Source organism: Delphinapterus leucas, chromosome 11, assembly GCF_059928025.1.
Source record: "Delphinapterus leucas isolate spDelLeu-1000000601 "Yukka" chromosome 11, BTC_Dleu_Yukka2, whole genome shotgun sequence".
Lineage (NCBI taxonomy): Eukaryota > Metazoa > Chordata > Mammalia > Artiodactyla > Monodontidae > Delphinapterus > Delphinapterus leucas.
The window spans coordinates 6,792,711-6,808,005 of record NC_143139.1 but is presented as its reverse complement, the minus strand read 5'-3'; the positions used below and the strand labels follow the sequence as shown (position 1 = coordinate 6,808,005).

At 53.3% G+C, this 15,295-nt stretch overlaps 1 protein-coding gene across 2 annotated transcripts; it reads left to right on the top strand.

Moving 5' to 3' along the window:
* The first annotated feature begins 11 nt into the window (after positions 1 to 11).
* LPAR5 (lysophosphatidic acid receptor 5) lies at positions 12 to 12,912 on the top strand. 2 transcript variants are annotated; one of them, XM_089920223.1, is made up of 4 exons: positions 12 to 1,261; positions 2,218 to 2,481; positions 3,007 to 3,225; positions 8,797 to 12,912. In XM_089920223.1, the coding sequence occupies exon 4, from the start codon at positions 9,017 to 9,019 to the stop codon at positions 10,118 to 10,120; it is 1,104 nt and encodes a 367-aa protein (XP_089776349.1). In that variant the 5' UTR covers positions 12 to 1,261; positions 2,218 to 2,481; positions 3,007 to 3,225; positions 8,797 to 9,016; the 3' UTR covers positions 10,121 to 12,912. The 2 variants fall into 2 exon arrangements, with proteins under 2 accessions (XP_089776349.1, XP_089776350.1); XM_089920224.1 differs by lacking the exon at positions 12 to 1,261 and having other exon boundaries at positions 1,286 to 2,481.
* Positions 12,913 to 15,295: the final 2,383 nt, after the last annotated feature.

Here is a 15,295-nt window from a genome sequence, read left to right as displayed (position 1 = left end):
GGATCCATCTGCAGGCGAGGGAACAATGGGGATGGTACTCAGGGAAGCAGCCCCCTGCCAGGAGGAGAAGCCCTGAGAAATCAGAGTTGGATTGAAGAAGGTCACAGCCGGTGGGTGTCTTGGGGACCATGTGGGCCATGAGGGCGTGGGTGTCTCCATTTCTGAAGCCCTGATCCCATGATCTCAGATGTGAATGTAGGACTGTCCCTCCGGAGGACAAGCTGAATGAGATTGTGTCCAGGGGGACCAACCCCAGACAGTAGGGCAGGACTTGCTCTTTATAGGAGGAAGGAAACAACTGGGCTGGAGCTCAGGAAACCTTTGCTGTGACGTCCAGTCATGGGCCTGATGGCCTGAATGTGGGGAGGAGCTGCATCTTGAAGCAGTGGCCTTTAATAACCTGGGATCTCCCAAGACATGTTCGGAGGACACACGTGTGGGGAGCTATACAGCATTCAAAAGAAAACATTTATTATGGAAAAGCTCAAACACGCACACGTAGAGAATAGTGTAATGCACTCCCATGCACCCTTCACCCAGCTTCAATTACCAACACGCAGTCAACCTCTTAAAGGCATGTCAAAGGCTCTGAGAAGCCCTGAAATAGAGAAACCTGTTCGACTTAGTGTTTCCCATACTCGTTCGACTGCACTGTCCTTTTTCACCTACCACTCAAAGCTTGTTTTCGAGTACTGAGCGCAGACAACCTGCCCAGCCCTATTGATCCAGAAGACAAGGGGCTCAGCCCAGGGTTCAGAGACTAGGGGCTGCCACCCCCCACACAGAGGGAGGTAAAAACCACATGTGGCAAGAACGAAACCACCTGCCGGAACCCAAAAGAGACGGAGACAGCCAGGGGGAACTGCCGAGGACAGAGGGAGGCTGGGGGTTAGTCATCTGGCATCTGTGGGTGGGTGTGCCAGTTAGGCTTCCCGGAAACTGCAGGGAGTGTGTGAGCCATGGGTGGGTGGTTGGGTGGGGGGCATTACTGGGGGAGAGTCGGGGCTGCATTAAGTGTCATGATCTGCTGGGGTTTCTTCTTCTCTGGCCGGTCCGTGGAGGCCACTGAGGGCACTGCTTCCTCCTCTCTCTCTCTCCCTGCCCTGCCCGGGGTTGGGTGCGTGCAGGGAGCTGGGATCTGCCGAGATCTGCTGAGGTGTGTGTGTCCCACCCACCGGGAACAAGTCCTACCAGCCCAGCCCGGCCCAGAGCAGGCAGAAGCCGGCTTGGAGCAGCGGCTGAGCCACAGTGGCGAGCACAGGTATGGGGGCGTCCCAGCTGCGGTTGAACCTCACAGGGGCACGTGGGGCAGCACCCCTTCTTTAGAAATGGGAGACATGGGTGGGGATGGAGGTGAGAGGGGGCCCTGGGCCCTGGGAAACCTTTTTGAATAAAGAATTCAGAAGAATGGCCTCAGGCAGGCAGACCTCAGACAAGAGGATGATGCTCCCTAGACCTGAAGCACCAACGCACCCTGGGGCCTGTATGCCTCGGAGCTGCGTCTGCCCCTTCACCCGTTAGGCCCCCCGCTGTCATGCTGAACCCCAGATCCCAGGCCACTGGGGAGGGAGGGCCCTCTGGGGATGGTTTCCAGCCCTTTCCCACTCTCAGATAAGACAACCCCTGACCCTCTCACCCCAGGGCTGGGCCTCTGCTGGTGACAATGAACTGATCTGATTAAACTCCACAGGCGGGTTCAAGGCACAGGTCTGCTCTCACAGTTATCCTTCCCAGCGAACCAAAGTGTTCTAGTGGTGCCTTAGAGAGATACTGCCTTCACCCAGTGCCGTTTTCTTTACAAGAAGATTAGGGACTTCCCTGGCGGTCCAGTGGTTAGGACTCCGCGCTTCCACTGCAGGGGGTGTGGGTTTGATCCCTGGTTGGGGAACTAGGATCCCACATGCTGTGCAGCGCGGCCAAAAAAATATATATAAAAGATAAAGAATAAAGTGTTGGTAAAATTAGTTTAAAGAAAAAAGGAAAAAAATAGAGGATTAGACCAGCTGTCTCCCATGTTCCTACAGCTATGGTAGAATGTGGCCCATGGGTGTCATGAAGTGGATAAAATTTCAGATACTGACCATGAGGTTGGGGGGGGTGATATTGGAGGGTGGGTGAGGCCTTCTGATACCTCTGCCTCACACCACTGAGGGCAGCTGCCCACCTGTTCCCCGGGTCTATGGGGGCCTCTCTGATGGGAAGGGGCCCTCCCATCAGGTCACATCTCCAGTCCCTTCAGGATGAGCTGAAGTTGTCGCCGAAGGGGAGATGGAAGCAAGGCTTGAGGAGGAAGCAGAAACTTATTCGACCCGCAAGCCTCACCTCCTGGCCACCCAGAGACCCCAGAGCCCAGCTGTGCCTCTGTCTGATGCCCCCAGCGTGTACCCCTGCAACACGGAAGCCTTGCATGCCCAGGCCCGCAGGGAAGGGGGCAGCAGAGGCGTGAGGGCTACGTGTGGAGCACACTCAGTGCCGCCCGAGGTCAGGGTGAGGTCCATGAAGCCAAAGGCTCCAGGAGGTTTCTCTGAGGCAGCGGGACCCAGCCAGGCCCAAAAGCAAGGACCACCCAGAGCACAGGGCTGCGGAGGGTGGCTTGAGCCCATCTGAGTCTTGACTGGGACTATGTTTCCTGTGTTTTTCGGCTCTTGACAGCAGGGTGGAGAAATGTCTGCAGGTGGGGAGGTGACAGCCATGCACTGGGGAGACTTAAGTATGGAGCTGTAGGTCGCCTTTGCTTTCTGCCTTTTCCTAGAAAAAATTTCGGGAGGGGTGAGATGAGAATACCCAGGGATGGTGCTGGAAAGGCAGGAAGAGAGGCTCAGGTGGGGAAGGGTGGGGAGAGGCTGGAGCAGGAATCTGAGCTGGAGAAAGCAGAGCAGGCTGGATCAGGGAGGAAGGAGGATGGAGAGAAGATAGGACACCCAGCAGCGGGGGAGAACGTGGCCCCGAGGGCAGGAGGAAGCCATCCACTCAGTCCGGTGACCTGGTACTATCTCCACCCCACAGGCTCCCCAGACCCAGGACAAGCTGATGGGCAGGATTCATGTGTACCCAGAGCAGCCCTGGGACAGAGCTTTTCACAAAGCCTTTAGACTTCTTGAAGCTTCCGCTGAAGGCTCAGCACAGTTTGGATCTGTTTGGGGAGTCTGAACCTACAGGCATTAAGAGGTCTTCACAATTACGAGCGTCTGTCGATAAAGGGTGCATCTTCCCGTGGCTGCCGAGGTATAGCGGCAGAGGAAGTGGGCTCAGCCAGCAACGCGCAGGTCGCAGGTCAGGGAGCGCGCGCCGTGCAGGGGAGGTGGAGGGTGGACACCCTCCCTGGCGCCTGGCCACCAGAACCTAAAAGAAGGTGGGAGCTATTCCAGAGCTGGTCTTCTGGGGCAAGGAGGACGAGGATTGACATTCCCACTTTCCAAACTTCTGAAGGACGTGGATTCCTGAGGAGAGGAGGTGGGGAGTAGGGGGGCAGGAAGCACATTGAGAGGGTGGCAGACAGGAGGAAGCTGTACAGAGACGGGGTGCCTCTCTCCCCTCCCTTTCTGTCCCAGATCACCCATCCCTTTCTGTTCCGCTCCCCTCTGCATCCCTGGTCAGGCGCCGGAAGGGTGGACACCACGGGCCAGCTGTGTGGAGGAGAGGAAGGGAAAGATCCTGATGTAGCCTCCTGACCACTTTTATCCTCCATTCTCACTTCCTGCCAGGGCAGAACATAGCCCTGCCCCTCTGACTTACCTCAGCAAAGAGTAGTGCCCAGCCCAGCTCAGAGGGCAATGGGACAGGTCCCAGAGGCCCCGAGGACATAAGGAACCTGGGCCCCGGGTGTGCAGGTGGGAAGCTGAAGGACAGAGAAGCAGCGTGGAGGAAGGTGGCCGCGCACCATCTGGCGTGTGCGTGGTGTCGGGGGCTGGGATGTGGGCGGGGCCGTCCCCAGGGCCTCTCTTTGCCTCTCAGTGCCTTGGGGCCGGAATCTGTTTGTGCACATCTGCATGCGTGTGTGTGCTCCTGAAGCTGCCCGTCTGTCTGTCCGGCTAAGGATAATGTCCCTAGGCGGGGACGGTGTCTGCTTTCCTCCCCTGGCTCGGCTGTCTGTGCCTCCATGCGTGCACACGTGTGTTACAGGCTGTGGATACCCGTTGATTCGTATGTTACTAGGGATCTTGTGTGCACATCCCTCAGTGTACCCTTACCTGCGTGTGGCCTTGCACGCGCCCGTGTGTGTGTGTGTGTGTGTGTGTGTGTAGTGGTGTGCTCACATGACCTCCGGGCGTGCTGAGGTTACGGAGCCAGCGTGGGCCTCCACGTCCCCCTTCTCCCTGGTGAAATGAAATCCCAGTGTCTCTGCTTTTCTGGGGCACCTGCTGCCTCTTTGCTTTCCGTCTCCCACACCCCCAACCTGACCTCTTGCTCAAGGCAGGATTGAGGAGAGTGCCGTGCCGCTCCTCCCCCACATCTAGAGCCCTCCTTCCACTTCTTGTTTGCCTCCTTTTTGGCAGTTTTTCCCATCTTTGCCATCTGGCCTGGCACTGTGCCCATTCAGCTCCACTGATGGGGAGCCCTCAGGAAGCAAGCGGATCGGGTGGGGACCGGGGCAGGGGCCTGGCAGCTCTCAACAGCTTGGGCCATTCTGTGTGAGTGTGGGAAAGGGGTGGCTTTTTGACAAATAAACTCAGGGGCTTCTCCGCTTTGGAATGGAGTAAGGCGAGAGCATCGCCATCTGCTTTCCTGAAGGATTCCTAACTCTCCACCTTTTAGCAGCAGCTCACCTAATACATTTTGGTCTCTTTAACCTTGCAACTTTGTTGACGAAAGACTTGGGATTCTTGGAAAATAATTTTCCATTCACTCCTTCAGTGTCTAGGATGTGCCTCCTAGTTGTAGGGAGCTATGGATGCTCCAAGTACTGCTTAAGAATGATCAAATGTGGGCTTCCCTGGTGGAGCAGTGGTTGGGACTCCGCCTGCCGATGCAGGGGACACGGGTTCATGTCCCGGTCTGGGAGGATCCCACGTGCCGCGGAGCGGCTGGGCCCGTGAACCATGGCCGCTGAGCCTGCGCGTCCGGAGCCTGTGCTCCGCAACGGGAGAGGCCACAGCAGTGAGAGGCCCACGTACCGCCAAAAAAAAAAAGAATGATAAAATGTTACTGTGATTGTAGCCGTAAACTGTTATTGAAGTTTTAATGCAAGCTGTTTCCAAACGAGCTTTTCAAAAGGGACATGCCTTTCTCTGAGTTATACATGTGGACAAGATAGTCAGGAATGTGATAAGAAGTGGTTGGACTGATGCAAGAAATATTATAACAGGATTACAGGCTGGGCGGACGTGGGGGGAGGGGGCAGATTTCCTGAAAGGCAGCCAATGAATATCACAAGGGCCTGCTAGGTAGAGAGACTGAAGCGTGAGTGAGCCTGGGAAGAAAGCTGTGGAAGGTGTGGTCTGCACCCCCAGGACCCTACTGTCTGGCTGGGGAAATGGGACAAAAACACACGTCATGACCTAAGGAGTTCAAAGCAGCAAACTGTTTCTGTAGGTAAGGGGAAATCATCAGGAAGGGCGTATTTGTGTGTGTGTGAAAGAGAGATGAGTCTGTGTTGCCAGTGTTTGAAGTGGGAGAAAGAAGGAAGTGGGTTATTAAAAAGTATATGTTTCAATTGGACAAAGGAGGAAGTAAAACGATTCACCTATGGGCACAGATTTGATATAAGCAGCTATAAAAGTTAGGTGCTCTGTGTGGCATCCAACCTCATACCCACCCACCCACTCTTATTGGAAGCAGTTTTTTGGACTTTGGAGCCCGGATGTCCTGGATTTGAGTCCTGACTTCACTCCTCACTGACTGAGCTCTTAAGTAAAAATCAGGAGAAACTCCTACCTCAAAGGGCTGTTGGAAGGATTAGAGCTTGTGCATGTAAAACACCCTGCAAGATGGTGAGGGATCAGTAAATGGTAGCCATTATTTTTGACCCAACATTTATGGAGGGAGGGCTGGGACTACAGAGATGAGTAAGTCACAGTCCCCAGGCCCTCCCTCAAGGAGCTCCCAGGCGGGCGGGAGAGGCAGACCAAGAACAGCCAATTATAGCACAGGTGGGAACAGCTGACCTGTGGCCAAAGTGCTGGGAAAGCTCCAGTGAGGGGACTCGCCTGGTGGGAAGGGAGGGAGTCAGGAAAGGCATCATGGAGTCCTGAGAAATGATTGAGTTTGCCAGTTGGAGGATGGGAGAAAGGGCATTCCCAGTTGCAGAAACAGCACGTGCACAGACAGAGCCCTGAAGATGTAAGGTATGTGCAGAATTATCACTAGTTTGGCGTGACTGGAGCAAAGGAGCATGGGAGGTGGGCACGTTTCAGGAAGAGAGCCTGGCGTTACTTGCTTTTCAGTGCGTTTAAGACCCATCTAGCATTATTTTCATTGATGAAATTGGTATTTTGCGGAGAAAGTGTTTCCTTATTCCCTTCAACTGTTGTACTATACTTCTTACGAGTCTTAAACTGCCGGAGTCAGAGTCACGGTTGGAGGGAGAACAAGCAAACGAACAAAAAAACCCTAGAAAACTTGTTATACTCATGTTTATCACTTGGTTCCATGTAAGGATTTAAGTGGTTCCTTTTGAAGGGAGTATGTTCCGTATCTTGGGATAATCGCTCAGGGTCTTTGGATAACTTCTCTCCCTAAGATGGCCCATGGAAGCCCATGATCATTAACATTATTCACAATAGTCAAAAGATGGAAAAACCCAAGTAACCATCAACAGATGAATGGGAGAACTGAATGTGGTGTATATATATAGGAATATATTATTCAGCCATAAAAAGACTGTAATTCTGATACAAACTACCGCATGGATGGACCTTGAAAATTTTAAGCTAAGTGAAATAAGCCAGACACAAAAGGACAGATATATGAGTCCACTCAGATGAGGTGTCTAGAATAGGTAAATTCAGAGAGACACAAAGTAGAATAGAGGTTGCCAGGGGCTGGAGGGAGGGGGGATGGGCAATTATTGGTAATGGGTATAGAGTTGTTTGGGGTGATGAAAAAGTTCTGGAAATAGTGGCGATGGTTACACAACATTGCGATTGTACTTAATGTCGCTGAATTGTACTCTTAAAGATGGTTAAAATGGTAATTTTTAAGTTATGTATATTTTACAACACACAAAATAGATGGCACCTGGGGGTCGCAATGCAGGGGTGGCTGCCGTGGCCTTATGGCATTAAGGAAGGTGGAATCCTAAGACCAAGTCCTGTCTTCTAACTCCTCCGCCTCTGACCACATCCTTCCTCTGGCAGCTTTTGCCTGGGGACGGCAGCGGCTGTGGTCTGCTCTCTCCAGTAGCCTCGTCAGCACGCACGGTACTTCCCTGTCTCACTGCCACCCTCTCTGGGCCCCCTTCGAGCCCTTAGGACGAAACCATTATCTGCCCCCATCACGGAATCCCAACTAGGAAGCACCCGAGTCAGACGCTCCAGGGGAGCACCTGGAAAAGTTCAACCCACGGGGCCGTCCCCTGCTCGGAAGGACTGTGCTAGTGTGTGCGATCAGCCTACGGCAGCGGTCCCCAACCTTTTTTGGCACCAGGGACCGGTTTCGTGGAAGACGATTTTTCCACGGACGGGGTGGGGGGATGGTTTCGGGATGATTCAAGATCATTACATTTATTGTGCACTTTATTTCTATTATTATTACATTGTAATATGTAATGAAATAATTATACAACCCACCAAAATGCAGACAGGAGGCAGAGCTCAGGTGGTAATGTGAGCAATGGGGAGCGGCTGTAAATACAGATAAAGCTTCGCTCTCTCACCTCCTGCTGTGTGGCCCGGGGGTTGGTGACCCCTGGCCTAAGGGACCCCCATTATATTACTGTCCCCATTTTACAGATGAGGAAACTTAGAGGAGTCAAACAGTCCAGCTGAACCAGGTCGCTCTGACCACAAACCCAGCCCACACAGGAGCAATCGTGGAGATGAGCCTGGGATTTTGTCCTGTACTTGGGAGTTTGAACTTTATTCTTTAGATAATGGGGAGTCAGCGGAACGGGGTGGTGCCAGGGGAGGGGCTCCACAGTACTTCTCACCACCTAACATAATACCTTTTTACATGGACTTTATTATCTGTCTCCCTTCAATGGAAGGGAACATAGGTGGGGGCAAGGCCTTTGTTTTGTCCACTGCTGTGAACATGCCTGGAACCTTCTAAAGTCTCAGTAAGCATTTGTATGGACTTCCCTGGTGGTCCAGTGGTTAAGACTCCGGGCTTCCACTCCAGGGTGCACAGGCTAGATCTCTGGTCGGGGAACTAAGGTTCCACATCCTGCATGCCGCGAGGCCAAAATGATAATAATAATAATAATTTAAAAAATAAAATCTTGGTAAGCATTTGTAGAAGAAAGAAAGGAAGCAAGGGAGAGATATTAGTAGATAATAACAGTAAGCAAAGCACTTTAAATATATCATCTCGTTGAATCTAACGACCTCGTGAAGTAGGGGTCCCTCTCCTTTTTTTTTTCTTTTTTCCAGGTAAGGAAAATGAGGGGCAGAGAGATTAAGTCACTTTTCTGAGGACAAAAGCCCAGATTTAAACCTAGGCAGGCCTGACTCTAGAGCCTGGGCATTTAGCACTGTGCCATAGAGCGGGCTGCAGAAAGCTGTTCTGGCCAGAAGGACGGTGGAGGAAAGATGTGAGGCTGAGAGAAGGCCCAAGAGGCCAGCAGGTTCAGCTATATGACATTTGTGTCTTCAGCCCTTCCTTGCACAGTCTTGACTTCTGCCTTCCCTCCTATGCCAGGTCTCCACTGAGGCCGATGAAGCTCTGACCAAGGGCATCTGATCCTCCGCAGCTGTCGGCCCTGCAGCCACAGCCACAAGTCTATGTCCGGCCCCCGCTTGCTCTGGGGCTCTGTGCAGCCTCCAGGCCCCCGCCGTGGAGACTGGAGATGAACGCGAAGCCAGCACGCAGGTGTGCCCCCTGATGCCCCCGGCCTAGCTCCTCCTCGCCCTTTGGCACGATGCTGGCCAACTCCTCGGCCAACGACTCTGATCTCAGGTGCCCGGACCACCAGCCCATCCACCACCTGCACTTGGTGGTCTACAGCCTGGTGCTGGCGGCAGGGCTCCCCCTCAACGCGCTGGCCCTCTGGGTCTTCCTGCACGCGCTGCGCGTGCACTCGGTAGTGAGCGTGTACATGTGCAACCTGGCGGCCAGCGACCTCCTCTTCACCCTCTCGCTGCCCTTGCGCCTCTCCTACTATGCGCAGCACTACTGGCCCTTCTCGGACCTCCTGTGCCAGCTGGCGGGCGCCGTCTTCCAGATGAACATGTACGGCAGCTGCATCTTCCTGACCCTCATCAACGTGGACCGCTACGTCGCTATCGTGCACCCGCTGCGGCTGCGCCACCTGCGGCGGCCCCGCGTGGCGCGGCTGCTCTGCCTGGGCGTGTGGGCACTCATCCTGCTGTTCGCCGTGCCCACCGTCCTGGTGCACCGGCCCTCACCCTGCGCCCGCGACGGCCGCTGGGTGCACGTGTGCTTCGAGAACTTCAGCGACGAGCTGTGGAAGGGCAGGCTGCTGCCGCTCCTACTGCTAGCCGAGGCGCTGGGATTCCTGCTGCCCCTGGTAGCCGTGGTCTACTCTTCGGTCCGTGTCTTCTGCACCCTGGCGCGGCCCGACGCCACGCGGAGCCAGCGGCGGCGGAAGACGGTGCGCCTCCTGCTGGCCAGCCTGGTCATCTTCCTGCTGTGCTTCGTGCCCTACAACGCCACGCTGGCCGTGTACGGGCTGCTGCGCGGCCACGTGGTGCTGGCCAGCCCGGTGGCGCGCAACCAGGTGCGCGGGGTGCTGATGGTCATGGTGCTGCTGGCCGGCGCCAACTGCGTGCTCGACCCGCTGGTGTACTACTTCAGCGCCGAGGGTTTCCGCAACACCCTGCGCAGCCTGAGCTCTCCGCTCCGGGCCAGGACCTCGGCCACCAACGGGGCTCGGGGGGCACTCGCCAAACCCACCGCTGAGACCTCCCACGCCACCGTGCCGGCCGCCGCCAGCCAGGGGCTGCTCCGGCCGTCCGACCCCCGGGGCTCCTTCACCCGGTGCCCCGAGGACTCGTCCCTCTGAACGCACGTCGTGCCAGAGCGCGGTCCCCTCACCCCGCCCCCACGCCTCTCGCACTCGCAGACACGCAGGGTGTGTGCACAGCAGGGCGGTGGGTTGGGCACTTGGACTTCTGAGCGGCAGCTCCAGCTCACAGATGCAGGAGGGAACAAAGTGTGGGGGGCAGGGGCCCGGGGAAGGAAGAGCGCGGCTGCAAATGTCTTTAACTAGGTGGTGATGGCGAGCGCAGAAGGACCTCTTCCTTAGTACCTAGGAAGTGCTGCCGTGAGCCTGCCCGTGCAGAGGCGGGAGACTGGGTGAAATGCCCTTGGCGGGGCATGAAACACGGTCCGGCCCGTAGCTGGTAGCTGGAGCAGAAGATGGGTGTCCTGCGTTTAGACCGACCACAGAGGTCTTCGGGCCATGGACGCCACCCACTCCCCTTTCCACCTGGGCTCTGCCTGCCCAGCACTGAGGCGTAATGCAAAAGCGTATTGGATGCCGGCTGAATTGGTTTCCTTCTTGTCTAGTGACTTTTAACAATTTAGATCTGACGCCCAGCGTGGGTGGGTCGGGGCAGAGGGGGTTTTCCTCCAAGTTCCTGGTCACTGTTCCCCTTTCTAGGTCCTGTCTTCCCCTTCCACCTCACCCACCCTTTCAAAAGCTCCTCCATTCTAGATCCTAAATCCACCCCCACCACCACCGTGTGTGTGTGTCTCTGCTGCTTCGTCTAGAATAAGGAGAACATTCTCTGTACTAAAGTAGTAGTTCTCCAATTTTGGGGTCTCAGACCCTTTTACACTCTTAAAAATGGAGAATTCCAAAGAGAGTTTGCTTATACTTTGTCCTTTTGATACATGACCATATTAGAAATCAAAAATAGTAAGTTTTTTAAAACAGAAATACCCAAGCACACATTCCAATAGCTATGAGAGCAAGTGTCATCACACTTCATGAAGCCTCTGGAAAACTCCACCGTCTACTCGTGAGACAATGAGTGAAAAGGACAAAAGACATCTTAGTAGTAGTATCATGAAAACGGTTTTGTTCTCGTGGACTTCCTCAAAGAATCCATCCTCAGATCACACTTGGAGAGCCATACCTGTACTGGAGTATTAGAGTCATGTGTAAAGTCTTCCCAGGCCATTATGTACATTGTTTTTTATCGCTGCAAGGAGAGGGCAATGCTCAGCAAATCAATTGCTAATTGTAGTCCGTAAGGCTTGGGGTTTTCGGGGCGGGGGGGGAGGAGTTGCACACCCAGTGAACACCACCTGGGGCTTCCTGGAGCTGCAGCGGGAGGTGGGGCTGGAACTAGTTGCACAGATACTCAGGAGGAGGTGGAGGGCTTCTCTGGGCAGGGAAAAGGGAACTGTGCCAGAGCCAGACAAGAAGTTTATGGGAAAGTAAGAGTGTGATGGACGGGAGGACGGGAGTAAGCTGACTGCTCTTGGCAAGCTGGAGGTAAGGAAATGGAAGTCTGGTTTACAGGCCACCTACTGTCTTCCCTCTTTAGCGGAGTCGGGGCTGGGAGGAATGGCGGAGTTGGCACTGTGACATCTTGAGACCCTGACATTAGTGAGATTCGTGAGGGAGTTGGTGCCATGCACACGTCCTGCATGCATTTCTGTCCCTATGTCTCTCAATGCTGTATGTTTCTGTATATGTGCGTGTGTGTGTGTGTGACAGTGTCAGAGTTTTCCCGGGTGTGTCTCTGTGTGTTTAGTTCGGACTAAGACTTTTGTGTCTTTACGTGATCGCTCCAGATGGTGATTTACAAGGGTAAAATGACCCCTGGTGGCCAAACCGGAGAACTGACCCAGATTCCTCAGTGATAGTCGTGAAGTCGGGCTTTCCTCCATCTGGCGGGTTAGAGCCCTCACCTCCTGCTGCTCTAGAGAGGGCTTGATGGTTAGCACCTGCTCCATCTTGCTCCATCCTTAGGGTTCAGGACCCATGCCCTTCCATCCCTGGGGGCACCAAACGTCATCACCGTCCAAAGTCTCAGGACTTTGCCCTATCCAAACTGAACAGAATACAATTTTTAAAAATTACTTGAGTATTTTTTTTTTTTTTTTTGCGGTTCGCGGGCCTCTCACTGTTGTGGCCTCTTCCGTTGCGGAGCACAGGCTCTGGACGCGCAGGCTCAGCGGCCGTGGCTCACGGGCCCAGCCGCTCCGCGGCATGTGGGATCTTCCCAGACCGGGGCACGAACCCATGTTCCCTGCATCTGGCAGGCGGACTCTCAACCACTGCGCCACCAGGGAAGCCCTACTTGAGTATTTTTATATGAAGATAATGTGAATGAATTCCAAAGTAATTAAAACTCACATAGCAAGTTTCTTCTAACATAGTATATAATTTACTTATTTATTTATTGTAACTTTTATAGTTTATTTTCTGTCCCCCACCCCACCCCCGAAGTAGAATGTAAGCTCCCTGGGGGCAGGGATTTTTGCTTGGTCCGTTTCCTGGTGTATCCCCAGCATCTAGAACAGCGCCTGGCGTAAAAGAAGTACTTAAATATTTGTTGAATGATGAACAGTTGAATCTTTTTTTAAATTTATTTTTTATTGAAGTATAGTTGAATTACAATGTTGCATTAATTACTGCTGTAAAGAACAGCTGAATCTCTCTGTGAAGTAGTTTACTATCTAGTGGGGACCACAGAACAAGTCAACAATAATTATCATTCAAGATGGAAGATGAAAGAATGCAAAGTAAGGCTCTGGCTGTTAATTTGGTAGGCAGTGGGCCGTCTCTGGAGGTTCTTTTCTTTTTTAAGTTTTTTTTTAATATATTTATTTTATTTATTATTTTTGGCTGCATTGGGTCTTCATTGCTGCGTGCGTGCTTTCTCTAGTTGCGGCGAGCGGGGGCTACTCTTCATTGCGGTGCGCAGGCTTCTCATTGCGGTGGCTTCTCTCGTTGCGGAGCACGGGCTCTAGGTGCGCGGGCTTCAGTAGTTGTGGCACGCGGGCTCAGTAGTTGTGGCACGCGGGGTCAGTAGTTGTGACACAGGGGCTTAGTTGCTCCGCGGCATGTGAGATCTTCCCGGACTAGGGCTCAAACCCGTGTCCCCTGTTTTGGCAGGCGGATTCTTAACGACTGCGCCACCAGGGAAGCCCCTCTGTAAGTTCTTCAGTGAGATTTTGCCCACCCTGACACACTGGGTGGGATAAGCTGTAGGGAAACGAGGTGGGGAGAGTCTAAGGGGAAGGAAAGACTGGTGAGGGAGCTGGTCTAGGAGAAGTGTGCTCGCGGCCTGTGGGGCAGATGGAAATGAATTTTCTTCAGTGTGGAATCCCCTCTGTTTAAGCTCTGGTGGACTGTTTCCCCACATTCAGTATATCCAAAGGGTTTCCATCCTGGAGACAGAGAGGCAAGAATAGATTCAGGATGGGACTTCCCAGGTGGCACAGTGGATAAGACTCTGCGCTCCCAATGCTGGGAGCCCGAGTTCGATCCCTGCTCAGCGAACTAGGTCCCACATGCATGCCGCAACTAAGAGTTCACGTGCCACAACTGAGGAGCCCATGTGCTGCAACTAAGGAGCCCACATCCTGCAACTATGGAGACTGCCTGCCACAACTAAGACCCCATGCAACCAAAATAAATAAGTATTAAAAAAAAATAGAATCAGGAGATGTTGCAGGCAGAGGAGGAATGAACAGAAGCTAACGCTAACAGGAAGTTTAAGGAAGCCTGTAGCCACTGCCTGCCATTTTCACAGGATCCCCCAACTACTGGGTGGCCAGTATGACAGGGGTGAGATGTGGGAAATCCAGAGCCCTCACCCCGTGCCCTGGAGTTACTTGCCACTTTGAGGCTTAGGAAAATCGAAAGGAGGAAAAGGATAAAATCTTAGATGCTGGAAGAAGAGCGTTAACAAGTTGTAAAAATACTTGCTATGCCAAGACCTCAATTTAGTGCTTAAAATGAATTATTTTATTTTATTATTATAATCACCTTCTGAGTTAGGAATGATGATTATCTCCATTTTACAGATGAAACACCCCGGAGAAGCTGAGGTCTAAGGTCACACAAGCAGGAAGTGGCACAGTATCTGTTAGACTCTGGAACTCCTACTCTTTGCAGGACACCCTACAGTGTCTCCCCTTCCTTTATTGCCCACCTTCCCATCCCTGGTTCCCTTACACCCACCGCTCCCTGGTTTCCTTTCCTCTCCTTCCCTCCTCATGTAGGCCACCACTCTCTCACCTTGAGTCTACTGTGTCATCTCTGGCCACCTTGTGCAGCTTTTCCTCCCCGCTCCTAACCCACGCACCCTACAGCATACCTGCCCCTTCCCGGTGTGGCTGTGTGAGCGCTGAGAACTGGGCTCATTCATGGTTCCAGTGGTGGTGGGTCCTAAAACACACCGCATCGAGGGCTCAGAAGGGAATGGCTCATGGGTGGCACCCAAGGCAGGATGGCTCAGCCTTCAGGCACTTGGCCATGACTCCCCTCCCCCAGCTGGGATGTACCCAACATCTCCAAGACAGCGAATTCCTGATTGTCCACCAGCTAAACTGAAGAGGATACTTCCCCTTGGTTCTCCTCAAAGTCTGTCTCCTCCGTAGAATGGTCCCTCCATGCACTGAGAGCAGTTGGGGGAAGATTAACAATCATTGGTCTTGAGATAAAACAAAAAGTTCAGGAGAACCAAGGGAAAGGTAAGTGATCCTAAAAGGGAAGAGATGCTTGTTAGCCCTGGACCGTCCTGAGGGAAGTCCCTGTGGGGTTGCCACTTGGGGTTCCCTGGAAGAAATGGGGAGGGGGAGGTTAATCTCACATGGAGCCTTCCTTCTCCCTTCTTTCAGGAGACCCTGGAGACAAGGGAGGCTGGGGAGCTGTCACCATGCTATCTTTTCCAGAGGAGCCCTGGAAACACTGAAAAGTGAAGTTTCTCCCAGGGGCTTGGGGAATCCCGAAGGCTCTCAGAACTTCGCAATCAAACAAACCTGGGTACTAATTTCAGCTCTGTCACTTCTTGGCAACGTGACCTTAGAAGCTATTTAACCTCTCTGAGCCTCCATTTTCTCTTCTGTGAAATGGGGATCATAATATCTACTTATTGGGTTGTAGTGAGGGTCAATGAGGTCACCTTTGAAAGGCACCTGAGAGACATCCCATAAGGTGGATCTCTCTTTCCAACCAGGGTGTGGGGAGAAGATGCTGTTAGTAAAGTCTGCTTGT

What these genes read in the sequence shown, in the direction of transcription:
- LPAR5 (XM_089920223.1), top strand. Translation starts at nt 9,017, where the DNA reads ATGCTGGCCAACTCCTCGGCCAACGACTCTGATCTCAGGTGCCCGGAC.